General features: G+C 55.8%; 11 protein-coding genes across 11 annotated transcripts; 6 read left to right on the forward strand and 5 right to left on the reverse strand.

The window, feature by feature from the left end:
• Window positions 1–56: 56 nt before the first annotated feature.
• On the forward strand, window positions 57–2,093 carry W97_08295 (uncharacterized protein; the record flags this gene model as incomplete). Its single annotated transcript, XM_007786236.1, has 1 exon — window positions 57–2,093. The coding sequence occupies one exon, from the start codon at window positions 57–59 to the stop codon at window positions 2,091–2,093; it is 2,037 nt and encodes a 678-aa protein (XP_007784426.1).
• Window positions 2,094–3,431: 1,338 nt separating this feature from the next.
• On the forward strand, window positions 3,432–4,927 carry W97_08296 (uncharacterized protein; the record flags this gene model as incomplete). Its single annotated transcript, XM_007786237.1, has 4 exons — window positions 3,432–3,546; window positions 3,598–3,651; window positions 3,704–4,310; window positions 4,363–4,927. 4 exons carry the CDS (start codon window positions 3,432–3,434, stop codon window positions 4,925–4,927), a joined length of 1,341 nt encoding a protein of 446 aa, XP_007784427.1.
• Window positions 4,928–5,376: 449 nt separating this feature from the next.
• Window positions 5,377–5,784, reverse strand: W97_08297 (uncharacterized protein; the record flags this gene model as incomplete). Its single annotated transcript, XM_007786238.1, has 1 exon — window positions 5,377–5,784. The coding sequence occupies one exon, from the start codon at window positions 5,782–5,784 to the stop codon at window positions 5,377–5,379; it is 408 nt and encodes a 135-aa protein (XP_007784428.1).
• Window positions 5,785–6,374: 590 nt separating this feature from the next.
• W97_08298 (GTP-binding protein) lies at window positions 6,375–8,274 on the forward strand (the record flags this gene model as incomplete). The annotated part of the gene is made up of 5 exons (XM_007786239.1): window positions 6,375–6,442; window positions 6,714–7,003; window positions 7,205–7,298; window positions 7,359–7,390; window positions 7,451–8,274. The coding sequence occupies 5 exons, from the start codon at window positions 6,375–6,377 to the stop codon at window positions 8,272–8,274; spliced, it is 1,308 nt and encodes a 435-aa protein (XP_007784429.1).
• A 71-nt stretch (window positions 8,275–8,345) lies between these two features.
• On the reverse strand, window positions 8,346–9,982 carry W97_08299 (uncharacterized protein; the record flags this gene model as incomplete). The annotated part of the gene is made up of 3 exons (XM_007786240.1): window positions 8,346–9,498; window positions 9,554–9,691; window positions 9,753–9,982. The coding sequence occupies 3 exons, from the start codon at window positions 9,980–9,982 to the stop codon at window positions 8,346–8,348; spliced, it is 1,521 nt and encodes a 506-aa protein (XP_007784430.1).
• Window positions 9,983–11,026: 1,044 nt separating this feature from the next.
• W97_08300 (CMGC/DYRK/DYRK2 protein kinase) lies at window positions 11,027–16,157 on the forward strand (the record flags this gene model as incomplete). The annotated part of the gene is made up of 4 exons (XM_007786241.1): window positions 11,027–11,126; window positions 11,200–11,410; window positions 11,747–14,840; window positions 14,907–16,157. 4 exons carry the CDS (start codon window positions 11,027–11,029, stop codon window positions 16,155–16,157), a joined length of 4,656 nt encoding a protein of 1,551 aa, XP_007784431.1.
• Window positions 16,158–17,249: 1,092 nt separating this feature from the next.
• On the forward strand, window positions 17,250–19,289 carry W97_08301 (uncharacterized protein; the record flags this gene model as incomplete). Its single annotated transcript, XM_007786242.1, has 1 exon — window positions 17,250–19,289. The coding sequence occupies one exon, from the start codon at window positions 17,250–17,252 to the stop codon at window positions 19,287–19,289; it is 2,040 nt and encodes a 679-aa protein (XP_007784432.1).
• Window positions 19,290–19,888: 599 nt separating this feature from the next.
• On the reverse strand, window positions 19,889–21,427 carry W97_08302 (uncharacterized protein; the record flags this gene model as incomplete). Its single annotated transcript, XM_007786243.1, has 2 exons — window positions 19,889–21,082; window positions 21,137–21,427. The coding sequence occupies 2 exons, from the start codon at window positions 21,425–21,427 to the stop codon at window positions 19,889–19,891; spliced, it is 1,485 nt and encodes a 494-aa protein (XP_007784433.1).
• Window positions 21,428–22,918: 1,491 nt separating this feature from the next.
• On the reverse strand, window positions 22,919–24,404 carry W97_08303 (uncharacterized protein; the record flags this gene model as incomplete). The annotated part of the gene is made up of 5 exons (XM_007786244.1): window positions 22,919–23,490; window positions 23,551–23,845; window positions 23,911–23,964; window positions 24,026–24,169; window positions 24,222–24,404. The coding sequence occupies 5 exons, from the start codon at window positions 24,402–24,404 to the stop codon at window positions 22,919–22,921; spliced, it is 1,248 nt and encodes a 415-aa protein (XP_007784434.1).
• A 660-nt stretch (window positions 24,405–25,064) lies between these two features.
• Window positions 25,065–25,535, reverse strand: W97_08304 (uncharacterized protein; the record flags this gene model as incomplete). Its single annotated transcript, XM_007786245.1, has 2 exons — window positions 25,065–25,206; window positions 25,306–25,535. 2 exons carry the CDS (start codon window positions 25,533–25,535, stop codon window positions 25,065–25,067), a joined length of 372 nt encoding a protein of 123 aa, XP_007784435.1.
• Window positions 25,536–26,646: 1,111 nt separating this feature from the next.
• Window positions 26,647–27,270, forward strand: W97_08305 (uncharacterized protein; the record flags this gene model as incomplete). Its single annotated transcript, XM_007786246.1, has 2 exons — window positions 26,647–26,748; window positions 26,845–27,270. The coding sequence occupies 2 exons, from the start codon at window positions 26,647–26,649 to the stop codon at window positions 27,268–27,270; spliced, it is 528 nt and encodes a 175-aa protein (XP_007784436.1).
• Window positions 27,271–27,714: the final 444 nt, after the last annotated feature.

A 27,714-nucleotide genomic window follows, 5' to 3' on the forward strand; every position in this document is an offset into this window, starting at 1 on the left:
GCGAAGCCCTGCTTCGACCAACTTATGGGAATTCCATCAATCGCATCTTTGTGAAGATGTTCTCTGCTGCCGGCCTGTTCAAAAACATTCGGTGTCCTGAAGGCGCACTATGTCGAGTTCCGAACTGTATCTTCTCCCATCAGTTTTCTGGCAACGATGGACCCACACAGCAAGCCTTGTCTGTTCGCAGCGGTGCTGCAGTATCAAGCAGCAGCAGCACACCCGCCGGCCATGATGCGAAGAGACGGAAGCTAGATGGAACAGACCAGCAAATCCCAACTGCCAACAGTCGTTTGAAAGACGATGTTTCTAAAAAGCCGTTCGTTGGCATAATAGCAACGAAAGAGCCAACGCGGCCACTTGCGACTGCAGATACTGCCAAAGGGGCCACAAGTACTGTCAAAACTCCCTCCCAGATCCTGAAGACTGCTACAAGAACGGTATCTCCCCCGCCGAGAAGCGAGAAGGTGAAGGTGGCGCCAGCTACTCAGAAGCAAGCAGTCCAGAATAACCATGTCGAAACGCTAAACCCGCGCCTGGTGAAGATCGATCCGGCGGGACATGGACTCCGAAGATTGTATCTCAGCAAAATGCACGAAGGCATGGTCCGGCTGAACGATGTAGTATCAAAGAGTACAGATCCGGACGTCAAAGTATTGCATCTTTCAAGTGGCGAACTCATCAAGCTTGCGTTGGATGAAGAGGAAGATATTGCCAACGGCAAAACATCTGTCTACGGCAATATCATCAAACTTCGCGTAGTGGCTTATAAGAATATGAAACTTGAAGAGTGGGTAAGGCTACAAAGAGAAGACCTCGCACGCAAGGAAGGCAAGGCCAAAGAGGCCGAGCCACCTCCGCCACTCGACACGGGGCTTTTACCCACTGAAGAACTTCTCATACTCCCCCGACTGGTTGGAAATCAAGAGGGGCTCGATAAACACGGCTACGTGCCATCGCCACCGACACAGGCCGACATAGCCGCCGCCAAGGAGGGTGTCGAAGCAGCCCACGGCTACGAGACATGCGACCGCTGCAGTACTCGCTTCCAAGTCTTCCCGGACAGACGAGAAGACGGCGCTCTCACCTCCGGCGGCACATGCACCTACCATTGGGGCCGCGTATATCGACCGCCGCGTGAAAAAGCTGATGCCATCAGAGGCGTTAGGGAGCCAAAATACACCTGCTGCCAGGAACAGATCGGGACTCCAGGCTGTACAGTGGGCGAGACCCATGTTTTCAAGATCTCGGAGGCAAAGCGGCTGGCCGCAGTGTTACCATTCGAATGGACGCCGGAAAACCCAAGGGCTAGGACGGACAGAGCCGTCGCCTTCGACTGTGAGATGGGCTATACAGTCTACGGTCTCGAGCTGATCCGCCTCACCGCAACGTCCTGGCCGGACCGGGCCCCCCTTATAGACGTTCTGGTCCGGCCGCTTGGTGCTATTTTAGACCTCAATACCCGCTTCTCCGGCGTCCAGCCGGAAGCCTTTTTCAACGCTCCTCCATTTAATCCTGGTGCCGGGGCTTTACCGAGCCGACCACCTTCTACCGCGGAAACAGGAACCGCAGCCTCTCAGCCGACGCTCGCAATAGTTGCCTCACCCGACGTAGCCCGGACGCTGCTCTGCTCCTACATATCACCTTCCACCCCGCTCCTCGGCCACGCGCTGGAGAACGACCTCAACGTCATCCGCCTCTGCCATCCCACAATCATCGACACTGTGCTTCTTTTCCCACACCCACGCGGCCTTCCCGTCCGCTACGGTCTCCGTGCTCTCGTCAAACAACATCTGAACAAGGACATCCAGACTGCAGGGGCTGCCGGCCATGACTCCTTGGAGGATGCACGAGAGGCGGGGGAGTTGGTGCGATGGAGGGTGGCAAGGGAGTGGAAGAGGTTGAAGTCGGAGGGCTGGAGTGTGAAGGGGGGACAGTTCTTTGCGCCGCTTGTGCCGGGTATGGGAGTGAAGCCAGCGACGCTGGAGGAACTGAGGGGGTATGTCTTTGCCCCGCTGGAAAAGAGGGCTAAGCGGAGACGGGGGCAGGTTGATGGGGCGGACGAGGAGAGGGAGTTGAGCGAGGGTCGTTAGGGATGTTTGAATTCCAGCAGTGGGTAAAGTAAGCGCTATCTCTGAACCGCTTGCATTTCCTGGCGCTTGTGTTCAGGTTGAGCATCACTTCGCGCTGACGTGGAATCTACATCCGGAAGTCGAGCTCCCTAGAGAAACTGTATCCGATATTACCACGTTCGGGGTTGACTTCACGCTTGGGCAGTACTACGAGTGATCTTGTTCACGCGGTATCTTGTATAGTCAAGGAAGCATGCCCTCGAGGCTCACTCAAGTCCTTAAGGATCCCTTGCAGCATTGTCTGTATATCCAAAACACGAGGAAATACAAAGCCACCATGCGTGGACGTGAACTCGGAACTTGTGTTTTATCGAGTCAGGCAGCGGAAGAAACCAAACTCGTAATAACAACAATGATGACACAGCTATACCGATGTCAGAATTTCTCGTGTTGCATCCATGTTATATCATTGTACCTGTTGGAGACTGCTCGCAAGGATCACTATAATAAGTCGCGATCGCCTTTTCGGTACTAGAAGGTACTAAGAAACGGCCACGCTTTACTATATTGAGTCTTGTCGGCTGCGGGTTGAGCTGGTTGTATCTAGCATGAGGACCTCTTGGGTAGTCTTCTGACTTCAAAGGGACAACACCGAGGGTATCGTCCTTGCGGCTCTCTCAGCCAAGCTGAGACAATTGGCAGCCAAGATGTCCAAGGGCGGCGCGTTTGTGCTATCATTGATGTGGCGGAGATTGAGCATAGGCAGACGCTTCTTGCTTTCTTGGATTCTGATGGCGAGTAAGACTCGGTTGCTTCGGTTGCCGAACCAGTCGCTCACCAAGACCTCGCTTTCTCGCGGAAATTGCGAGGTGAGTGGTAGAGGTCCTGACGAAGAGGGTTTCAGGAGATTGATGTGGGCATCGATCGCCGTTTCGATGTTTGAAGTTCAGGGGTGCGAACGGGCGGCTGTTCGCTGGTCGCCGCTGGCGGTCCCAAGGGCCTGTTGCCGAGAGCGCGAGCATTGCGTGGCGCACTAGCCCTGATTGCCTTTGATGGGCATGGTGGCTTGCGCTTTCCGCCTCCTTTCCCGTCCTCAACCAGCCCGCAACCCTCCCCATTTCAAGATCCAAACACTTTCGCTTTGTTTTCCTCCACCATTTCTGGAGCACCCGTCGTTGCCTCAATCGTTTCTACTATATACTAATCGCTACTTCTCTGACAGTCTCTCACTCTTTCGAGACTTCAAATCCCCTCTTGGCTACGTTCTGCCACGTTCCACACCCCTCGCACCCGCTTAGTCTACCCATAACACCCTTCTGCACATTCTGATCAGGCCGCGTCATCCGACCTGCAATCACAATGAAAGCCGTCGCTGCATTCGTCGCCGTCTCTGCGGCTCTGTCCGCTTCTGCGTCAGCAACTCCAGCAAAGAGGCAGTCTTCCAAGACCCCTGCTGTTGAGGTCCGAGGCAATGGTTCGTTGTGGTGAACAAACGTCAAATGGGCAACGCTGACAGGCGGAACAGCGTTCTTTGCCGGCGGAAAGCGCTTCTATATTCGAGGAGTTGATTACCAGCCAGGTTAGACTTCCCAGTTCATATCGAAGGCCCGTTTTCTGACAGGCTTTTCCAGGAGCTGCTTCGGCTCAGGAGGACCCGCTCGCCAACCCCGAGACATGCAAGCGCGACATTGCGAAATTCACGGACTTGGGCATCAACACCATCCGCGTATACACCGTTGACAACACCAAGAACCACGATGAGTGCATGAGAGCATTGGCTGACGCGGGCATCTACCTGGCACTGGACGTCAACTCTCCGAACTACTCCATCAACCGCGCGGACCCCCACCCCTCGTACAACGATGTCTACCTGCAAAGTGTTTTCGCCACTGTCGATGCTTTTGCGAACTACGAGAACCTTCTTCTTCTCTACTCGGCCAACGAAGTTATCAACGACGAGAAGACACCTGTGTGTGCTCCTTACGTCAAGGCTGTCACTCGTGATATCAGACAATACATCCGCAACCGCGGCTACCGCAGTATCCCTGTTGGTTACTCCGCTGCTGATGTTGACGCCAACCGCTATGAGATGGCCACTTACATGAACTGCGGCACCGACGACGAGCGAAGCGACTTCTTCGCTTTCAACGACTACTCCTGGTGCAATCCATCCTCTTACACAACCTCTGGCTGGAGCAAGAAGGTTGAGCAATACGGCAACTACAGCATCCCTCTTTTGTGAGTCACCTCGATAGAGACTTGTCAGCAAACCCGAACTAACAGCTTTTAGCCTCTCCGAATACGGATGTATCAAAACCGATCGCACCTGGGACGAGGTCAATGCCCTTTACAGTGACGACATGACTCCTGTTTACTCCGGCGGTCTGGTTTACGAGTACACCGAGGAGGAGGCTGGCTACGGCATTGTCCAGGTCAACTCCGATGGCACTGTCGAGGAGCTTGACGACTACCAGCCTCTCAAGGAGAAGTTCGCTGAAGTGCCGGTTCCCTCCGGTGACGGCGGGTACAAGCCGAACGGTGGCGCCTCCGAATGCCCTGCTGCATCCGCCAACTGGGACATCTCACCATACACGGATAACAGACTCCCTGCTATCCCCGAGGGTGCCAAGAAGTACATGACTAATGGCGCTGGTACCGGTCCTGGTCTCCAGGGAGGTTCCCAGAACGCTGGCACACCAAGCGAAAGCACTGCGACGGCTGGTTCTGGTCAGGCCACTACCACCGCGAGCACGGGCGCCGGTGCATCTCTCCGCGTGCCAGATTTCAATGCCGCGCCGCTTGTTTGCGGGCTGGTTGCGCTCGTGTCCGCTGCTTTCGGTGCTTCTCTCTTGTAGCTGTCTGAATACTCTCTTTTCCTGCAAACTAGTACATATCGCATAATCAAGTACACTGTAAGCTGCTAGGGCTGGAGAATTGTAGCATTTTGCTGGGTGTGGGGTTATGTTTGTCTTTTCTTTTGTGGAGATGCATCTTGGGGTTTGCTATTTTTACATGGGGTTGGAGTTCGCCTAGATCCAAAACATATCACATAGAAACATCAAACCTTTTCACTTAGTCTGCTTGGTGTGATATGAGTGCGCTTGCCTCTCCCATTACACCAACGCTGGCCGCCTCCAGTCGAAGTGGAGCAACTTGATTCACCTGCGGTCTACAATAACACCTTGTTCATGGCCATCAACCCCATAGTCAACCAAACACTTCATGAAGATCGTACAACAGCTTTGTAAGCCGTTTAGGATGCTGTGTCCAATGTCTGCTTGTGTACAGCTGCTGCTGGGCTGATTTACGCCTTCTTGGCATAAGCCTCGACCTCAATCTCAATAAGCATATCCGGCAGCGCCAGCCTCGTTACACCTATACACGTCCAGATAGGTCGATGGTCAGGAATCCGCTTCTTAGACCTATCGACGACAAGCTGAAACGAAGCGTCCATATCGACATGGTAGGATCTAACAGAATACACATCCTCCCAGCCGCGCAGGCCCGCTGCCTGGAGCACGCGGTCGACATTCTGGAATGCGAGATCGACCTGGCCCTCGATGTCGTTGGCGTCGAGCGCCCCGGTGGTGTCCCAACCACCTTGCCCGGCGCATTTGACGATGTCGCCGAGGATGACGACTTGCGAATAGTGGAATTGGTCGCTGTTCTGTTGGCCGGCGCCTTCCTCGTTTAGGTATTTGAGGGTGGACATGTTGGTAGTTCCGCAGTTTGTCTTTTGGAGATTTAGCAAGAGGTGATGTTCCCCAAGGTTAGAGGGCACACACGGTAATCTACCTGGATGGTGTTCGAGGAATGGTGGTTGTGCTGCGATGGGGTGGAAATTCTCTCTTCAGGCCTCCGTATTGTCTTTATGTCACGATCAAGGGCTAGGGCAGATGGAACTTGATGAACTGGCTATCATGCAAGACGAGGCACGAGGAATGAAAGGCCCAAGAGCCATACTCGAGTACACCTTTCATCGGCGGGGAGGGCGGGGAGAGCGGGGAGAGTGCATACTCCAAGGCGAGCTAAAATGAACACGGCGGGTTTTGGCCCTGGACGGCTAGTTCCGTTCTTCTGCAGAACTGGCTGAGACAGGCTCATGTCAGAACCCGCCGCGTTCATTTCAGGTCGCCCTTGCTTGTCGTTCATCGGAAGTCCGCCTTATCGATAGCGCAGAGTCGCGAGTCCGAAGTCACAGCAGTTGTCGATATTCTGATAGCTGTCCACAGTACTCACCCAGCCTGACGGTCGAACAAGCAATTATCCCGTACAGCACTACATGCATAGTCCGCTATAATCATGCCGCGCGACCCCCTCATCGGCCTCGTGGGCAAGCCCTCCTCAGGCAAATCCACAACCCTAAACAGGTGCGCCGTCCCAATCTCACCTCTGCCCAGAACGACCGGCTAAGGCAGATCTCCCGCGGCACAGCTTGACGGACGCATCGAGCAAAGTAGGTGTGTAGCTTCCGCTTTCCCGCCATATTCCAAAACCCCCCCCAGGAACACAGCGCTGACGCCCTGTGGATGCAGGAAACTTCCCGTAAGCCTCACCACCCCCGAAACCAGACCAACCTCCACCCCCTCGCCCTCCATCCAGTCAGGAAACCCTCTCTGACACCTCCCTTCAACCCCCCAGTTTCACAACAATAGACCCCCAGCGCGCAATCGGCTACCTCCAGATCCCATGCGCCTGCTCCCGGCCCTCCCTCTTGGCTACTCACCCCGACCTCCCCTCCCGCTGCAAACCGAACTACGGCTCCTGCGTCGATGGGAGGCGGAGCGTGCCGATCGAGCTGCTGGATGTGGCGGGCTTGGTGCCGGGAGCGCACGAGGGGAAGGGGCTCGGGAATAAGTTTCTCGACGATTTGAGGCATGCGGATGCGCTTGTGCATGTGGTCGATGTGAGTGGGTGTACGGATGCGGAGGGTGAGTTGTGTTTTCCTTGGTGCGAGGTGGAGGGTTGCTTCGGCGATCGGCAGCAGGGACGGGCTATATGATTTGGGGGGAAGAGCGGGATACGAGGACCGAGGGGGCACTTGAGAGGACGGCATTCGGGACGTGGCGCACCATTGGAAAGGGGGCAACGAAAGGAGAAGCAAGAGCTGCGCTAACGTCTGGAGCCCTCAGGCAAAGCAACGCGGGGTTACGACCCGTCACAAGATATCGCGTGGCTACGGTCTGAAGTTGTCCACTGGATACTGGGCAATCTGATGGAGAAGTGGTAGGTACGCTCTGCGTGCATCACTCTGTCTTCAGGACCTGTCTGACCAACGCCACAAAGGGGCGGCATCAAGCGCCGACACATAGCTGTAAGTGAGTCTCCTCACCCCTCTTCCCCTCCCTTTCACAGGACCTCACCAACACCCACCACAGAAGCCACAGCAGTCGAAACCCTGCAGAATCAGTTCTCCGGCTACGGCTCCACCCCACCCGTCATCGCCCGCTGCCTCGACCGGCTAGCCCTCAAAGAGCCCCTCCAGAACTGGTCCGACGCGACGATCGAGCGTGTTGTAAACGCGTTCATCGACGAGAAGTTCCCCACCGTTATCGCTCTGAACAAGATCGACCACCCCGACGCAGACAAGAACATTGCCAAGATCGCCAAGGTGCACGATGCGAAGACGTTGGTGCTGACGAGCGCCATCAGCGAGGTGTTTCTGCGGAAGCTCGCGAAACAGGGTTTTATTCGCTATGTTGAGGGCTCCGAGTTCGTGGACACGAGGGAGGATCTCATCGAAGCCGGGGATCCGGACGGTGGGGGATTGAAGGAGATGGATGAGAAGCTGAAGACGAGGATTGAGAATTTGAGGGATATGGTGCTGTATCGCTTTGGGAGCACCGGGGTGGTGCAGGTACTCTCGCGTGCTGCTGAGCTGCTGGGACTGGTCCCCGTCTTTCCGGTTCGCAATATCCATAACTTCTCCTCTGGATCGGCGGGGAGTGCGGTATTCAGAGACTGCGTGCTGGTCAAGAGGGGCTCGACGGTGGGTGACGTGTTTAGAAAAGTCATGGGGGATGCACCGCTGGCGTACGCGGAGACTGTAGGAGGTGTAAGAGTGAGTGAGGATGATAGTGTCGCGGTCGGGAAGAATGACGTAAGACTACTGGTGCGCAGGACGAGACTCAAGACCGGCGGGCTGACTTTTCTGGCAGATCTTATCGTTCAAGGTTGGGAGGGCATGACTCGGCTCGTCTGATAGGAGCAGGCGTAATGTCACCAGCGGGATGATCGCAGATATCGAAGAAATCCCAAGCGGTTTATATGCGTTCACCGCTGCGCTTTCGCTACATTGGCCACGTTCGCCGCGTTCTCACCCATGCTCTTCCTCTCCACAAGCCTAACCCATCTTCTCCGCCTCCACTGGCCCCTCCTACCAGTCCCGTCTCCCTCCTCCCACGTCTTGATGACCTCCTTCCCTTTCCCCTTCCCTTCCATCCTCTTACGTCCAGTCTCCCCTTCCACTATCGGCGTATCTTCATCATAGTCGATATCATAGACCCATCTCTCACCTTCCATTTCCACCTCAACACCAGTAATGCACCTCTCCTCCACCCATTCCCGGCTCCCAAGATCAAGCGTCCACTTCTTGTCGCTCCAGCGCCAGCCCCGCGGCGCGGCGACGTCTTCGAAGAAGCGAGTCCCTTTGGGCTTGTCGCCTGCGATCCTAGCCGGGGAGAGAAGAACATAAGGCGAGGGCCCAAAGACAAAGGGTTCGTACTCGGCGGCCGGATAGCGGTAAGGACGGTACTGCAGCTCAAAGGTCTCGACTTCGCGGACCTCAGGGCTGCCGGACAAGTCGATGTCTTTGCTCGACCAACCGAGGAGCCAGGACTTTGCTTCCGCCTCGTGGTTCTCGAAGCGGGCCTCGGCGTCTGTGGAGTGCAGGAGGTCGACCAAGTAGGGATGGTTGGCGCATGTGAATGCCCAGCCGCTGACTAGGGCGATGGCGCGCCAGGGCAGCAGGTGTGCGGCAATGAACATTACGCAGGAGAGAACGAAGAGGATGAGGAAGATGGTCGAAGACAGCGCCTCGTTGGAGAAATTCGTCGGTGGAGCGAGTACCGTGATGGTTTGGTCGTGCAGGCGCGAGAAATCGTCCATGCTGTTCTGCAGGTCGCGCATGTTGCGGAAGAAGTCTTTGGAGAGGTCGGCCGCGGGCTTTATGCTTTGCGGGGGCGCTAGGGGTGGGCCTTGCAAGGGGTAGAGCTCTGTGGAAGTGTGAGAGGGGGGCGGTGGATGGCGGGCTAGAAAGGCGGGGACCATGACGAAGAAGAGGCAGAAGGCGAGAGGGGCAACTGCCAGAAGGCTTGGGTCAAGGCAGATGAAGCTGTATATGGCGAGGAAGGAGAGCGTGTGGGTGGGGACGCGCCAGGTGAAGAGGCGGATGAGGCGGTTCTGGAAGATGAAAGCCACGCCGATTCTATATACACGTTCTTAACAGCTAGGTACAACAGCAGGGTAATCGGATAGCATACCTCGCGTTAAAGCGCCGAAAGTTGTTCGACATTGTCGGTAGACTAAAGCCGGGACGTTCGACATACTTCCTCGATCTTCTGTCCTTGGGTTCGTCCTGTTCGTCGCCTTCTTGCGACGGGATAACCTGTTGTAGAAGCCTTGTCTTGTTAGTCGAGGAACCTTGCAAGTACCCTGGCCGAGCTTCGAAAGCAGCCGTACATTGTGAACACGCGGTCTTGCAAGCTACTCGATTCAGCTTTCTGACCTTCGAGACCTTCCAGCTTCTCTTTCAACTTTGACGAAGACAGCGACTGCTTGAGTGCATCTCGCTTGCCCTGTCTCCGCTCGCTGCTCGCTGGCGAGGGTGTATCGCCTTGAGGGCCTGTGACGGAGACGGTGGGGATAGGGCTATCCCGGTTTGCGAGGGTTCCATAGTTGGTGTCGTCCATCGCGGCGGCCTCCTCGGTCAAGTTTCCAAGCGAAGCGAAGGCCAGACGGAAGATGGCAATGATGCATCCGGTGCTCTTCGACTGTTCTAATGCAGATATGGCTGCTTGGGACGACAGCGAGGAATGCGCCGGAGCCGTCAGAGAAGGACCATCTAAGTGAGACGCGTACAGCCAGTACCTCGATGCATATAATTCATGCGACCCTGAGAGGAACAGGACTACAATTCTTGCGGCTGGGCAGCTACGGTAATGTAATGTACCGGCAGAGTGCAGCATCAGGTAAAGCGTGGTGTTGCAGCATGTGACTGTGGAGGCTTGTGGCTGTGGCTGTGGCTGTGGCTTTGACCCTTGTCGAGTGGCATCCGAGTCTAGCCGCTTTGGCACAAGGCGAGGAACAGAAATGCCAGTCGCCGGGGCGCTGATCGGAAAGGAGACGGCACCATCAAAAGAGGCTGAAAGCTTGGCCACAGGGCACCGCAACTGGCAGCCTCAAGTTACCAACTCAATGCTAGTGACCCTGAGACGAACCGTCGTGCAGCACACCCAACGTCCACTTAGCTAACTTCTAACTTCTAACTTCTAACACGTCCTCTGCTGCTCGCTACTCCCCGGCTCCAAACGCTCACTGTCGCTCTCGACTATCGCCAATTGCCCGACAGGTAAACACCCCTCCAACTCGTTGCCCCGGCTAGCCAAGCACGGCCCCCAACTGTGTTCCCAGACAGCTTTCAGGCCTCTGAGCTCACAGAGACTCTCGCAGTCAATCGAATCACGGTAGACTCTGAAAGTCGGATTTGCGGCAGCACCCAGCTTCCAGCAGTCCTCGTATCCGCCCTCACGACCTTTCGGCGTTGCTGTCTCATCCCTGGAGATGCCCAAGAATCGCTTTTGCCCTTGACTCCGGGCTGCGGAGTCTGAACATCGGAACCGGAGAGCTCTGGACTGGATGTCGACGGGCGGGTGAGACAATAGACAACTCTATACGGTCCACAGTGGCCTGGAAATCTCAACGACCGCTCCCTTCAGACACGTCCAACCACAAGAATGGCGACTCAAGCAGCCGCAATAGCCCACGGGCGGACCCTCAACCCTTCACTGTCCTTACCGAGAGGTGACTTGACTGAAGATTCGGGCGGTTCGGGAGGTATGCGATCGATCTCCCTTTCGGGTACCCGCAGCACATGCAGTCGTAGACAGATGCTGAGGTGATACTGTAGCGGAAGGCCGAGCGCGGAAGAAGTTCCAAAAAGTCAATGCCAGCGAGAACGACCACCCTTTGTCTTTGCGAAAGTCCGGTATTTCGGCGCCCAATAGGATACCAAGTGACTACAACGCAAGCCTCGTAGGGCGTCGGCGGCTGTCCACAAACAGAGATCAGAAAGCGGCACCGCTTGGTCCAAGACCGTTAGACCGCTCCCCATCGAAGAGGTAAGCGCAGTTCGAAGGATGCGTGGTCATAGCAGGTGTGGCCGCACCAGATTTGGAAGAGCAAGCCCTGCAACAAGGTCTTGATACTGTTCAAACGAGGCAGGGGCAATACTCGTGGCTCACGGAAGGCTCTCCTTGTACTGAGAAGCTACGTGTGCAGACGTCCCCATATCTGTGCAGTTGCCCTGGCATCTGAGACAACGGTGATAGAATGTTGTGCTGGCTGCGACGGCCTTTTTGGATACTGAAAGCTCCAACGCAGTATCTGCAAAGAACTCCCCGTGCGTTTTGAGTAGTGAATCAGTACTTATGCTAACAACTCTTTTCGACCAACAGCATCCACAACACTGCGAACGCTACCTCTAATAATGCAACGACCCGCTCCTTCCTTCCTACATCAACAAATGAACCCCTCTTCGGCCAACCTGGGAAAGCTTCCAACCCCCGCTTCAGCTTCGGACAGTCGCAAGCTTCGTCGAGCAACCGGACGGAGAGCGGCTGTTTCGACTTCCTTCCCAAGGTCAACTTCGACGATTTTCACGCTCGTGTCACCTCGAATGAGACGACACTGAGCGAGTCTGCGCGTGGCGGAGATATCGACGGCGAATCGACAGTACCTCCAGCGAGGATCTCAGTGGATAATGGGACGCTGCGGGATATAGCCGATGCTCCTATCACACGAACCGCGTCGCTCATTCGTCGCCTTAGCAACGGACGGCGCAAGGCGAGCCAGAGCTCTGCAGACTCCGCCACCATGCCGCCACCCGGCGTGCTGTCTGTACGTACCCGTCGTCAGAGTCAGTTTCCTGCTTCTGCCCCGGGGAACCCTGCAGCACGGCCACCGCGGAAGTCTGTCGGACCCGGTCTCATTACAACATCCTTTGAAGCAAAGGGTGGGCAAACTGAAGCGACAAACACTACAACCGGAGCTGTACCGCCCAGCCTTGGTATCAATGGGTCCCTAGGCAAAGCGAGCCGACGCGGCATTCTTGGACCCAGTGTTAGTGTGGAAGAGGTACCCCGTATTTCGACCACTGCACGGAACCTCAAGACAAAATCGCTGCAGCCTACCGTGAAGTCCGGCCAGGAACATCTATTGCCGCCTTCGAGGACGCCAGACCACAGCACCGGATCGTCTATACACAACACACGCTCTCCTGGTCGATCGCCTGGTCAACGGATCCAGACTCCGTCGTCCTCGGGAGGAAAGAGGCAGTCAACCGCTCATACTCACCATGTCGGTGGGCTAGGTGCACGCACCATCAGTCCTACTGATGCCAGACGACTAAGGCGCCTCTCCACTATGCAGAATCCGCCACCTATGCCTCAAACACCGTCTGCATCGATGCCTGATCTACCCCTGCCTGATGCTTTGTCAGACGCCAGAGCTGCCACTCGTTCTCCCGCCATGCTCTTTCGTAAAAGTATAACACCATCATCCGCTCGCGATACACCTGAAACCAATCGCAAATCTCTGCATTCCGGACTGTCGTTATCATCAAGCTCGAGCTTCAACTCTCTCCGTGCATCGAACACTACCCTACAGCCAAGAGCGAGCCATCTCCTCTCCACATCACGGTTGCCTACGCCGAAACCTAGGAGTGTGCACAGCGCCGCAGGTGGCCATGAAGAGGAAGAAGTGCCGCCGGTGCCCGCTATCCCGAAAGCTTATGAGTCTCCCAAAGACCAGGTTGATGAGCCATTCTTCAGCAACCAGAAGCCACTGCCGGGTCCGATAACGGACGACCCTTGGAGTTTCTCTATGGTCGAGCCAGAGACTGCTCCCAGGCCTACTGCCTTCGACACTTTCAGGTCCGAAAGAGTGTTCTCGGAGCAACATGTCGACAAAAGCAGCGTGCGACACAAGAGGGGTCTCACTGTCGGTACAGGTGCTGAGGCTGACAAGCCGGCTACCTATCATCCCGTCAACAAGAAGAGTTTGCAGCCTTCGAGACTGCCGCCCCTAAACCTCCCTCCACTGGGTACGCCAACTGCGGCGAGGATTGCGTCCTTTCCCGCACCCTCCCAGGAGGTTGACCGCCGGCAAGCCACGCCACCTCCGAAGCGCAGCTACACGAAGACTCCAGGCACGCCGATGACAGCTTCAAAGGCTACCTTTTTCTCCAAGCACCGTCTCGAAGACGAGGATTTTGCGGTCAAATCTCACTTTCGAAGCAGTTCGTCTCGTTACAACCTCAGACCCACTACTGGAGACTTCTTCAACTCCATGACATCCACCAGCATGCCGCTATCGAAAGTGAGCGACAGCCAGCGCCAAGTCGCTACTCCGTTCGCATCCGCTTCTTTACCGAAAGAGGATGATGATCTCGACCAGTTGAGATCCCGGCCTAGTGGCGAGTCTAAGCATACCGAACCCTCCGCTGAATACAATGACTTTGGTCTTACTGGCACTTTCTCGCACGTACCTGCAAAGAAAGACCCTCCCTCCGCACACACCTCGACATCGACTGAGTACGAGACCGCCAGTTCAGGAGCTTCGTCCCTACGTCGCAAACTGAGTATGAGCTGGAAGAGAAGTTCCTCAAAGGCGTCCCACCTTCAGCCGCAGCAGGCGGCTAAAGATGAGATGGCGCCACTGCCGCCGAAACACAACGACATGCCTCCGCCTAAGTTGCCTGCCTCTGCCACATGGAGCGGTCCAATCCCTTCGAGCCCTGCCTCTTCTGCTCATCCCCGCCCGTCGCTCGAGTCAGGACGAAGGAAGAGCTCTGCTACTACACTCCTTAACAATGTCGATCAAGAGCGTACAAACGGCCTCAAGATCAACGGCGTACCCGGCACGCAATCATCTAATCACACGGAACACCCTCCGTCCGCCTCTCGATCTACATCCTCCTCAGTCCTGGCTCCCATGCACCGCATGCTCGGCACGAAGCCCTCCTCCCATCCGCTCAAACAGCGCCACGGCGAGCCGCTTCCCGACCGCGACGATCTTGCAGCAGACGAAGAGATGAAGAAGCTCGCCTCTAGACGCAAAGACCATGAGATCGCGGCCCGTGAGTTGGACGAGCTGAAGCGGCGTGCGAAACCAATGCAGCGTGTATCTCCGTCCCAGGCCCTGGACATGGTGAACCTGAACATCTTCGAAAGGGGCGAGATCATCGACTACAAGGAGATCTACTTCTGCGGTACCAAGACCGCGAAGAAGCATGTGGGCGATTTGTCGCAGCAGGCGCAGAACTTTGGGTATGATGATGAGAGGGGCGACTACAACATCTGTCTCGGAGATCATATTGCGTACAGGTACGAGGTAGTGGATTTGCTGGGAAAGGGTAGTTTCGGACAAGTGGTTCGGTGTGTCGATCACAAGACTGGCGGACTGGTGGCGATCAAGATCATCAGAAATAAGAAGCGGTTCCATCAGCAGGCTCTGGTGGAGGTAAACATCCTGCAGAAGCTGAAGGATTGGGTAAGCATCCGTCGACGATCCAACACTCGAGATGAGCCAGGCATGGAGATGCTAACACCCGCATAGGACCCCGAATCTAAACATTCGATGATTTCCTTCACCCAGTCTTTCTACTTCCGCGGCCACCTCTGCATCTCTACCGAGCTCCTCGGCATAAACCTCTACGAGTTCATCAAAGCCCACGATTTCAGAGGCTTCAGCCTTCGCCTCATCCGCCGCTTCACCCGCCAGCTCCTCTCCTCTCTGGTCCTCCTCCAGTCCAAGCGCGTCATCCACTGTGACCTAAAACCCGAGAACATCCTCCTCGCCCACCCACTCAAAGCCGACATCAAAGTGATCGACTTCGGCAGCAGCTGTTTCGTCGACGAGAAAGTCTACACCTACATCCAATCGCGCTTCTACCGGTCCCCGGAAGTTATCTTGGGCTGCTCGTATGGATTGGGTATTGACATGTGGAGCCTCGGCTGCATTCTGGCGGAGCTGCTGACGGGCTACCCCGTTTTTCCCGGCGAGAACGAGCAGGAGCAGCTCGCGTGCATCATGGAGATCTTTGGGCCGCCGGAGAAACACCTTATCGAGAAGAGCTCAAGGAAGAAGCTGTTTTTTGATAGCATGGGCAAGCCGAGGATCACGGTCAGTAGCAAGGGACGCAGACGGAGACCGAGCTCCAAGACGCTGGCGCAGGCGCTCAAGTGCGAGGACGAGGCGTTTGTGGATTTTGTGGCGAGGTGCTTGAGGTGGGATCCTGAGAGGAGGATGAGGCCGGATGAGGCGGTGTTGCATGAGTTTGTGACGGGTGTTAAGCGGCCGCCCGTGAGGGACAGACTTACCAGCAGGACGGCGACGGGCACGCACCTCAATGGCGCTGGGACGGCTGATGGGAGGCCAAGCCCGATGAAGAGGTTTAATACCACCCAAGCGACCCCTGGGACACAGAGAGTCAGGCCTCTGCCTGAGGCGCCGGTCACGTCGCTCAGGAACCTGGGCCCGACGGAGCGGAGGGACGTCTCGAGCACGAATGCCAGTCCGGTCAAGGGAAATGTCAAGAGGAGGGAGACGGTTCACGGGAATGCGGCGCTAATCCAGCCGACTGTGGGCGTGAAACGGACGAGTGGTGGCAATCCGGTTGCTGCTGGAGGGGCTAATGGAGTAGCGAACGGAGTCGGAGGGGCAGGGAGTGGGACGAGCGGGTTACCGAGAGCTACGGCGGCGGGGAGGAGTTTTAGCGCTAGGCAGCCGGTGGACATGGCGAGTGCGGCTGCTGTTGTGGCTAGTGCTAGCCAGAGGAGGATTGGGCAGGTTGATGCAAGGTACTGACGGAGCAGCTAAGAGAAGGCATGGACTGGCGTTGGGAGTTTATCAAAGCATATTCGGTAGGCATTTTACATTCTTGGGAGGTTGGGTCTGTTGTGCATGACCTAGGAGCGGTCTGAAGTGGCGCTATTCAGCATTCATGGGCAGAAGAGATATCCTTGGGTCTGTTGCTGGTGCTTGCTGCAGGAGCGCTGCATGTATCGTCGTGGGTGGCTATTGTTTGCTTCTGCTTCCACATCAAGGCTCTTCTACTAGGCGTATTTTACTTCGTTGTGGAGCCGTCTCATCGACGGACCGTGCCGTTAGTGGCACCGGAAGGGTTTGAAGATTGTTATGCATAAGGTCAACACCTGGTACTGTTTTATGTGCAGCTTCTGGAACAGTGGTACACGGACAACGTCGCAGTTCGGCGCAACAGGCTGACCGAGCGCCCCCCCATATGTCTCGATCTAAACCTTCCACATCTTTACCTCTTGAGATGTTCGGCGCTTACGGTCTCGTCATGCCCCTATCCCACGACTCATGAACACACAGCAATCAACACTCTCATCCGTATGAATTGGTGTCGATTGGGTCGTTCCAACTTCTCGAACCTGTATGGTCCTGCGCTTCGCATCACCGTCACAGACATGGATGAAACGCCTGCTGGCGGAGATTAACCCATCATGCTCGCTCTCGCGACCACGTTTCTGCCCTCTTTAGATGTCCTCCACGACTCGTCACATCACCGCCCAATGGAAGCTGGACAGAATTCAGCCCTGTTCTGTAGCTTCATCCTTCGATGCATCAACCTCACCTGTCACTCAAGTCACTGTCACGCCGTCGGCTAACGGGCCGAAACCATTCGTATGGAACTGGAGAGCGTCAGCCACCGTCACATCACCTCGAGTTCACCCCGCCATAATCAACAACCATCCCCTCAAGCAGGCTCTCATTCCGAACGACCGCACTCCGAGTACTTAATCGGCCTTCCTTTCGCTCTCCGCAGACGTCCAGCACGTCTTCTACATCTGCTTACTGTACCTTACTCAGCAAGCTATATTTATTCCGCCAATGGTTCGGGCCGCTTAGATATCTCCGCCCGAATCCCGAGACATGGATGTGGGCGCAGACAAGATGGTTCCGTCAACCGTCGGCACCCCAGATGTCAACCCGCACCTAAGTCCCGTCCACCACCACCGAGGCCATGTCTCCCATAACTCCGCCCATGGTTCTTCATCTGCTTCCGCCTCCGATCTCGAGAGGCCTCATAACGCGCTGAGAGGCCAATGTTGCGACCGCATTGACACGCCAATTCCCCCTGGTCTCAGCAATGTGTTAGAAGCTCCCAACGTCAGCGATCTTGCGGAGCCGTCCAACAGGGCCGCGGATAACATCATCGAATCTGCTATCAACGGTACTTTCAGTGCTATCACGGCCTCGGAGCCCGAACAACACTCTCCTCCACTCCCTCAGTCGCCTTTCCCGCCTCGCGCCCAGAAATCCCTCTACGACCGTCGCCATCGCAACAACGCCCACTCAATCGACTCCCTGCCCCGCCAGACCATCATGAAGGCCCTGGCGTCTCGCGCACCGCCCTCGAACCTCTCCATAGCTTCTTCAATCAACGAACTGCTGGCCAGTAGAGACGAGAACGAAGCTCGGGAGGAGCCCATCACATCCAAGCGCCTCTCCGCCGCCCTCGCCGGTCTCTCCCTCAGCTCAACCTCGCTCTCCGCCAGCAAGATGGCCGCGCTAGCCTCGCCCTGCTTCTTCCACAAGAAGTTCGACAAGGCCGTAAACATTGACAAGGTCCTCGAGGAGATACAGGACTCATCGTGCGAGGGCATGTCGCATAGCCGGTTGATGCAGACGGCAACCGGCGTGCGCGAAGTTTCGCGCCAGCTCCAGCGCAGGCCTATCAAGATCACAGTCCGCAATGTCATGATCGTGACGAAAGCGCGAGACAACCACCTTGTACAGTTGACGCGCGAGCTGACGGAATGGCTCCTCACGACGCCGCGCTACGGCTCAGACGCCGGTGTGAACGTTTACGTCGACGCCAAGCTCCGCAAGTCCAAGCGCTTTGATATGGAGGGGCTTCTGGCCAAGGATTCCCGATTCGAGCACATGCTGCGCTTCTGGACGCCGGATCTCTGCTGGACATCCCCCGAGAAATTCGATCTTGTTCTGACCCTCGGCGGCGACGGCACCGTGCTGTACACATCCTGGCTTTTCCAGCGCATCGTGCCACCAATCCTCTCCTTCAGCCTCGGCAGCCTCGGCTTCCTGACCAACTTCGAGTTCTCACGCTACAAAGAGCAGCTGGACAAAGTGATGTCCTCGGCCGGGATGCGCGTCAACATGCGCATGCGCTTCACCTGCACCGTGTACCGCTCCTCGCCCGGCTTGACGCCGCACTCCCCCCGGCGCCACACCGAAGCCGAGCAGTTCGAGGTGCTCAACGAACTCGTCATCGACCGCGGCCCTAGCCCTTACGTCTCCAGCCTCGAGCTCTACGGCGACGACCACAAACTCACCACCATTGCGGCGGATGGCGTCATCTTCAGCACGCCCACGGGCTCGACGGCCTACTCGCTGTCCGCGGGGGGGTCACTCGTGGCGCCGGACATACCGGCGATTCTGCTCACCCCCATCTGTCCGCACACGCTGTCGTTCCGGCCGATGATCCTGAGCGACAGCATGCTGCTGAAGGTCAAAGTCCCCGAGCGGAGCAGGGCGACGGCTTATTGCGCGTTTGACGGCAAGGCGCGCTTGGAGCTGCGGCATGGCGACGCCGTCACGATATCCGCGAGCTCGTATCCGTTCCCGACTGTGCTGGCGGAGCCGACGGAGTGGTTCGATTCGATTAGCAGGACGCTAAGGTGGAATTCGCGGAGTGCGCGGCAGAAGGGGTGGGGTGAGGGCGAGGGCAGGAGAGCAGAAGAGAGGGAGGAGGGTGTGCATGGTGAAGGAGAAGAGGAAGCAGAAGAAGAGGAAGAGAGCTTCGACATAGACATAGACGATGATGATTACGATAATGCTAGTGCGCACGAGGACGCGAGCAGGGACTCGGGCTACTCGGCGGGGAGCAGTAGTGCGGGAGGCCGGGGAAGTCCGGTTCGGAAGAGGACGATGATCGAGGGCTTCACGTAGGAAGCGGGATGTTGAACTCGAGTTTGGCTTTAGAGCACAGTTCTAGACGAGGATCTAGCTTGCAGGCTGTTGGATGGAAGCCGTGTTGGATCGCCCGCTCGACCGCTACCCGGGGGAAGGGGTCCGATAATGGGTCCATGGACTGTTCCGTGCCACCGGGGGAGGACCTTTGGAGATCAAGGCTGCCACAGGCCTTGAATTATTGCATTCGTTTCTACCTTCAAGGCGGGACTAGAGATATCCATAGATCCACTTTCATCGTTTTGCTCATTTGCCATCTCATATCGGTGCTTTTGCATGCGTTTGTCCATATCACAATCACAGCACCTCTCCATGCATGCTAGAGGTGCCGGATAATGATGAAAGCCTAGTAGAGATGGTGTAGTCCTTCATAGTAAACTGAGTATGGGAACTATAGTGTGACTGTACGGGTATGCAACGATCCTATATACAGATCCTCCAAAGCGAAAACCCTACAATGCCGCGAGGCTTGTCCCGTTTTAACCAAAAGATAAGCCAGTCAGAACTCTTCTTACCCTTCTTTCTAACGCCAGATCGCCTTTCAAAGAATTATGCGCAAGAAGATGACATATCAACTCCTACCAATGACAGATCCCTCCCTCGCTATCGTCCACGCTCCACGTCCCCGCCAACCCCACAATCTCCATCTCGCCACTCGCCCCCTCTCCCACCTTGGTCAGCCTGGCTCCACTACTAGCGTCCGCCGGCCCGTTCGTCAGCAACCTTCTCGCCCATGCATCGATGGCCGGCTCTCCCGTCTCATCCCTAGCCTGCTTCAAGAACGGAATCAGCGCCGTGCCGCCCGTACCTCTGAGGTTCTTAGCCTCCTTCTTGCCGGTAACGGAGGGCCGCGCGATGTTGATCCTCGCTGGAGCAGCCGGCGTTGACGGCGGAGCGGCGCGCGGGGAGAGCGAGCGCGAGTGCGACCGCGATTCGCGAGACTTGACGATGATGTAGCGCGAGACCATCTGGATGTGCTTGTCGCGGAAGGCGCGCAGCATGGCCAGGCAGGCATCGAAGGCGGTCGTGAGTGCGCGGTTCGACTTGTGTGAGGTGACGTAGTCGCGCAGGTTGGCTACGCTGGCGACATGCTCGAGGAAGCGCCGGTGCGGGCCGGGCATGTAGGTGCGCATGTCCTTGATGAAGTTGTGCGAGGGTCCTGGCGGGGCGCTGCCGGGTGCGTTGGGGGTGGTGGCCGGACGCTGCTCGCCGGTGGGGCGGTGCTCTATGCCGAGGACGAGGTCGAAGAACTGGATGATGGAGCTTTGGGCGTTGGAGCCGCCGGCGTAATGGACGTAGTCGGAAGTGCCGGTGCCGTCGTCGAAGACGACGCCATTGGGTAAGCCGGCTTCGGCCATGTTCTTTGAGCCGGCGAGGAATGGTCGGATGCGGTGGTAGAAGACATGCGGATCGCAGTTCTCATACATACGGTGGAGGAGAGCGCCTAGCTCATCGAGCAGCTCGGCGAAGGAGCGGAGACATTCGACCACGGTCCGGCTGTCGTTGCAGCGGGCTGCCCTGATGGCTTCGAGCATTAATGGTATGCTGGGAGCTGCGCGGGCCTCTATGGCTACAGAGACGAGGTAGAACCATGACTCGTCGAGCGATCCCGTGAATGTCGTGAGTGTGGAGAGGTTCTCGAGGTCAATCGACTCGCCATCGAAAAGCGGCTTCCAATTCCAGAGGACAACGCCTGCGTATGTCGCTACTGTCGGCAGCTCTAAATGCGCGCAAGTCTCCAGGAACGGTATCGAGATCGATGGCGGTACACGCTGGCAAGGCTGTCAGCTTCCGTCACAGACTTTGGGGGACAAGCAGTCGCTTACATCAAGTGGCGCATCTCCTCCCCAGATGTATGCGTGCGAGACGAAGGCTAGGATCAAGTATGCTCTACGCCACTCGGCCTCCGTCCGCAGGTAGTCCGTGGACAGCACCGGAAGGCTATCCACTACCCCGCGTAGCCTCTTGCTTAGCACCAAAGCTTGTAGGTTTCTTACGATGTTCTCCCATCGTCCGTAGTATGTGTCGGGAAGAATCTCAAGCGGAAGTTCGGCCGGAAGGAAGCCATTGACCGTGGAAACGTCGTAGTCGCTTGGTTGCGGAATGTCGCGGATCATTGTGTACTTGTGAGGCACGCAACGGCCGAGCAGTCGATGCTGCAGGCTGAATAGCTTTTAAGGACAGACTCGCTCGTCTAGGCTTGGGTCAGCGGGTGTCGTATGCTGGTGGTCTCGGTCTTCAGGTCGCGTGCGCGTGGCTCGGATAGAAGCGGATGTACAGGCTGGTGTTAGGTAAGGATCTACCGAGTATGAATGAATCTATGGAAGGTCGACTGAGAAGAGGCAGCAAGGCGTCTAGAGTGTGTACGAGCTGTCGAATATAGTCTTTTTCTATCGGTGCAAGGTCCGTGGGGGTGTGCGGAAGGATAGTGGTCTGGCGGAAAGGAAGAGCAGGATGTGGCGTAAAGGCTAACAAGTACTAGTATTAAATAATGGATCGTGTGCACTACTACGGATTTAGCGGAAAAGAAGAAGCGAAGATAGAGCTAGACGTATAACGGGTTCGATGGAAAGAGAGTAGCGGCCCAAAGGCCTGTATTAGTGGTTTTGCTGAGAAATAGAGTGAGATGCAGGTGAACCCTGGTGGAAAGGCTGGGCTTCGGAGGGCCGGCTGCCCCTCCAAGTCTGGTTCCTGCAAAATTTCGAGCCCCGCCAACCGACATCGGCCGTGAGGGTCGCTCGAAGGGGATGTTCAGTGTGCACCATCGCCCCAAAGCCTACGATTCATCAGGGCTGGAGCACTCTCAAGCTGCTTGCTTCTCCAACTCCAGCTTCAGTCAACCAGTCCGCAAGGTTGGTCAGCAGGTCAGCCTGTCGCGGGAGTATCCGGAAGGAGAAGGTGCAGCGGAAGCAGACGGCGACCGAAGAGGTCAAGGCTCTCGAGATCCTCAGTCATGGCGCGGCGGGAAAGCCGTTGGCCGCTGAGACCCTGGCGTGCGGGAGGTCATCTTTCGTGGGCGGGAAGTTCTCTAGAACGATCTGTGACGATTCTCCGACGAGATCATGGACGTAATGGCGCCGCGGAAGTGCAATGGAGCTCTCTTATTCGTAGATAGGTGAAAATATGGCGGCTGACCACGGGAGGCGTATCTGCTTAATGGCGGGTTCTTTCCTGAGTACCTCCCTCGAGATGTATTGCTCATTAGCACATTTCGAAGATGGGGTTGAGAATGAGCTGAAGTCAGGACAAGAGTGGCGGCAGATCGTCAATGGCGTCATGTCCTGCACTGTGATTTGCTTGCATGCAGAAACACTGTGTCACCGGGGCCACTTCTTCCTAAGACGGACTTGATAACCTTGAAGGAACAGTATGCAAGAGTTATATCGGCACTGCCAGGAATCACCGAAGAACAGAGACTGCTTTGCAATACGTTTCACAAACAAAGAGCATCAACGTTTCCAAAGCGAATGTAAACTTAGAGCTAAACTTATGCTTTTTATTCAGCAGACTCTTTTTACTCGTACATATCCATCGCCTGCTGTATTCGTCCATGACTACCCCTTGGATACACTCCAGCTACTTCTTGAAGACAGAAGACTCAACCTGAGTTAACCAACAGACTGGCCGTGGCCGTAAATGCACTTCGGATCTGGACAGCCACCCTTCTGGTCCTTGTAGCAACGTCCTTGACGAGCCACAAAACAAAGAGCATCAAACTCTTCGTCACTCAACGCAGCGCGTGCATGGTTGCGGGGACAACCGCTGCACTCGCCACGCAAATAGAGCCAGTTGCACAAATTGGCGCTCTTCAAGTCTCCTACCAGCTTCCAACGCACATCTAACGGTCTGTCGTAGCGTTTGCCGGCTTCATCCAAGAGAATCGGCCCCAGTCTCTGGGCCTGTACTTTCTTGTTCTTGTATCGTGCTGGTGGGCTGGCCGAAGTTGCCCCCTTGCCGACGTCCGACGTGATTGCGAATACGTTACTAAACCGATCGGTGTGCCTGAATCCCAGGTCTCTGATCGAAGGAGGACAAACATCCGCTTCCAGTAAGGATATGCGCTCAGATGTCAGACTGTCGCCAGCAAATCGCCCGAGGAACGGCGCGTAGCCTGCATCGTGGCAGCAACCAAGCAGGATGTGTTTGCACTGCCAATTACCAATGTAGAACTCAAGGTTGTCTGCGAGCCATAAAACCGTTAATTCTGTGAACTGCTGATGTGGTATAGGAGCAGACTTACCGCGGATCTTGTGGTCAGCGCGCTCTTTCCCGGAACCAACATCGACAAAGTCGAAAAAGGGTTGGCGGCATGTAAAACCGGCGACAAATGCACGAAACTCCGCTACGGATTTCATCTTGCCGTCTCTTATGAGGGCGTGGGCCAGGCCCTCCACGTTGGCATACGCCCTAACCACGATGTCGGCGTCGATCAAGCCTCCAAAATTGTGCTGCAGATGTCTCCGCACGCTGACGAGTAACTCGTCCGCTGCCTTCTCGCCGCCAGACTGTCCATGACCGAGAAAGCTGTCTTTGAACTGGCACGAGATGTGAGTGAGACTCGTAGGGCTCGATAACCGTCTGATCACGACGGGACGCTTACCACATATCCATCGGCATCCGCATCAAGAAGTACCACAACATATGGCTTGCGATCCTTCGATTCGGTCAGTCAGAGTACGCGGTGGGAGGTCCGAGGAAGAGGAAGTAGCTGCTACCAGTGAGACCTTAGACTGCTCTCCCAGCCTCTCTAACTCCTGGAGCTTCTGCTGGAGTCGCTGGTGAGCATCACGCTGGGCCCGGATGGCTGATAATGCCTTCCGCAGCTCGTGCTTTGTGCCTTCGAACTCTTGGATCATTTCCTGGATCGGTCTGTAAGTATGAGGTTCCTCCCGGTAGGTTCATGATGCTTACCTCGACTAGGGCCTTTTTTCGCAGCTCGGCCTCATGCCATTCGTTGAGGCGACACTTGTAGCAGCGTGTGTCCTCGACCGTTTTGGTAGCAGCTGTTTGAAGCGGGACACTGTTCTCGCATTGGCATTCCGATTTCGCAGTTACAGGTGCACCATCCTGCACATGAGAGTTGGCGTTCCCCATCAGAGTTCGCGACAAACGAAAGGATCAAGACTCTCTACTTCTTCAGTCGCCTGGCTTTGTCGCCTGCTTTGGAGGATTCTTAAAGGCAAAACCAACAGTTGAGGCTGAGTTACGGAATCGAATGGAAGCGCCGTGCCGCATGGTAAATTCATGCAGCGGCGTAGTCGGGTAAACAAATCAGGTGAAGACATGTAATTTGGATAAGCACTGCCTCGTCCCAAGCGCCTGTCCGCCTTCATGCGGCTACCTACCGATGGGTTATCTGCGAGCCTCTAAAGATTCCATTCCCGTTCTAGCGGGCGAGTGTTGCCGCTCTAAGCTCGCGCGAGCTGAAGCGAATTTTGTGTGAGCTAGGTCAACAGTAACTGCTTCATGTGCCGCACGGAGTTCTGCATTATTCGTTCAGGGTGTTGCATGTACATTTAATAGTAGTCTGAGGCCGAAGAAATGCGTCAAGAGTTACACGTGGTCTTATACCGAAATGGAGTTTGACATTACCTCCATCTCTATATTCCGCTGAAACACTGCGATAACCTGAATGTGCAAAGGAAAACACGCACTACATTGGAAGTATAAGGGTATCCTCTAGTGGAGCACATCACGAGAATCCCTTTAAACGACTTAGCCTGTGGAAGGAGAACAGATCACAAAAAAATTCGTCTACCTCCCTAACAACGGCGACTGTTCGTTCGGGGTCTCCCCCTCACCTGCGGCCTCTTCGTCTCGTGTCGAGTCTTCTACACTCGCCTTGTCATGCTTCCACATATACGCAGCATACGCCACTGTCGGCACGAATAAGATCCTACGCAAACCATCAAATTAGCACAACATAACCTCCACCAACTACTTCTCCACCGCAGTTCATTTTAATCCAAACCAGATAGACTGGGAAAAGACGTACCAAATCAAGACGTGACTAATCGCAGCTCTCACAATCCGCCTATGGCGAGCTTCCGGTCTGTTACGATAATACCGATCCCACGGACCGAACGCGGCATCAAGGATCAGCCAAAGCCATAAGGCAAATGCCAAAACCAATTTGCCAATCTCGAAGGCAAGGGTAAGTGATGCGGAGGTGTGCGGACGGGCGCGGCGTTGGATGAGGACGATGTAGATGATGCCGGCGGCCATGATGGCGGTTGAGGCGTCTTCGCTGGCAAGGGTTGAGTAGTGTTAGCGCACCGTTCCCTACTATGAACCTTTCTTGAGGATCCCGATGTCCATGATGTTTGGTTTACGAGGTAAGTTTAACGTCCAGTCCGTGCGACGAGGAGTGATAGAAGATCTCCAATGAAACGGAATATAAGGCGGGCATACATGAAATCATAGAGGTAGATGTATGGCTCGAAAAGCTGTGCAAATGCCAAAAAACCCAAGATCAAGAGCGTAGGCAGCGCGCAGAGCGCTTGGAAAAGCCAGGCTGTCTGGAGGCAATATCGGCCGAGATCCTGTCGTTCAGACTGTGTAGCCATAGTGGGAGAAAAGGAAGCGAAGTTTTTAGCTAGCTGGAAATTAGACAGAGACAGTTTCTAGGTGTGGAAAGATTGTTAGGAGAATGGTAGGAGTATGCGGAGAAGGCCACAGTTTTGTGGGTATGATAGCCGCTATGCATGTAAGATTATGCGGCACAGCGAATCCTGAAGGATCTTGGCACTGCCACAGTGTCCAGAAATATCCCATAGGTTGGTGAGCTGAGCGCTCAAGAATTGGTGCGTGCTCCGGCGGGTTTCATGCGACGAGATGTGGGATGTGCGAGGCATCATCGTTGGAGCCACGGCTGTGCGAAGCGCTGCTTGCGAGACTGTGCCTGCCTCGCCGCAGGCTACTATCTTGCTGTGCCAGAAGTACAATATGCTGCTCCCTCTAGCCTGCAGCTGGGTTTACGTGTCAAGCGTGTTCGACAGCAGGATGATTGTTATATCTAGCTTCAATGAAGACTTCGATGAAGTGAAGACAGCCTTGAACGCGATGGTCACGTGTTGAGAGCTTCAATTTGCGCTCCGGCCCGTGCGCTAGACCCTGCATGATCATGCTTGTCTGAACCCTGGCAACCGCCCTTGCGTCATCCGTCACATGGGAAAGAGCCAGTGACAGCCCCACCTGTCAACAACCCCTCCATAAAAAGCTTCCACTCTCCCAAATCAACACCACACCCTGCATCGCACTCTCAAACACACGAACACACCTCTCGAAGACTTACAAGCACATAAACTCCCATCAAAGCAACAGTACAGCATCCACCATGTCTGACAAGAACACCTCCACCCTCCAGTCCTTAGTCGACTCTGCCTCAAGCACCGTGCAGTCAGCCATCGGCTCTCTGACCGGCAACACCGGCGACAAAGTACGTTTCCTATCACCTCCAACCGACTCTCAACTCTCCATCTCCCACCTCCCTACCTTCTCTACTTCCACACCCTCCAACTAACCCCCCGCCCAGGCCGCCGCCAACCGCAAACAAGCCGAAGCGGACGCAAAAGACGACCTCTCCCACGCAACCGCCAAAGCCGGTCCCTTCACCGCCACCACCTCCGGCGTCGCAGCCGACAACCAGGACCGCACGAAAGGCTCGTGGGACCAGACAATCGGCTCAGGCAAGGAGACGCTGGGTAACCTGATCGGCAACCAGTCGCTCAAGCAGTCCGGAGCCGAACAGAACCAGGCGGGCAAGGCGCGCGAGGCGCAGGGCCAGCTCAGCGATCTGGGATCTGGCCTTGGCGATCGCATTGGTGGCAGCGTGGGCGGTGCTGTCGCGGGCTTGACCGGGAATGAGCAGCAGAAGCGCGCGGCGCAGGAGCAGCATGATAAGGGAAAGACGCTGCAGAGGGGCGTTGAGGCGGATCTGGATAAGCAGGCGAGGTCTTAAGGGCGTGCGCCTGGCGGGGGTGGCTGGCGGTAGAGGCAGCCATGAGTGCGGAATGCTTGACTTGATGCGATGATGGTAGCGATGATATCCCCTGTAGCACCCATACAAACCTGATATCTCTTACGTACCGCCGTTGTCTTTGCTCCGCATTGTGTGACCAAGGCCAGAGAGTGTGACTTGCTGTTCGCAGAGTCGGCTCCAGTTTCTTTTGGCCATTCTATCGGGCATGGAGATGAGGCATCGAGGATTGACACAAGGGGAAGGCTCTCGTGTGACCTCGGGAGTCGGCTAGGGTCATGCTGGTGGACTAATTGCCTCAAAGGCATGCAGGTTACGACTAGGTGCAGCGGTAAGCTAAAGTCCAAGTAAATGTTGTCCATAGGAGAATTGTCAGAGTCCTTCGTACGAGCCACGTCTTTCCAGGGCCAGAATCGCAGAATCTTA

Source organism: Coniosporium apollinis, assembly GCF_000281105.1.
Source record: "Coniosporium apollinis CBS 100218 chromosome Unknown supercont1.54, whole genome shotgun sequence".
In the NCBI taxonomy this organism is placed as follows: domain Eukaryota; kingdom Fungi; phylum Ascomycota; class Dothideomycetes; genus Coniosporium; species Coniosporium apollinis.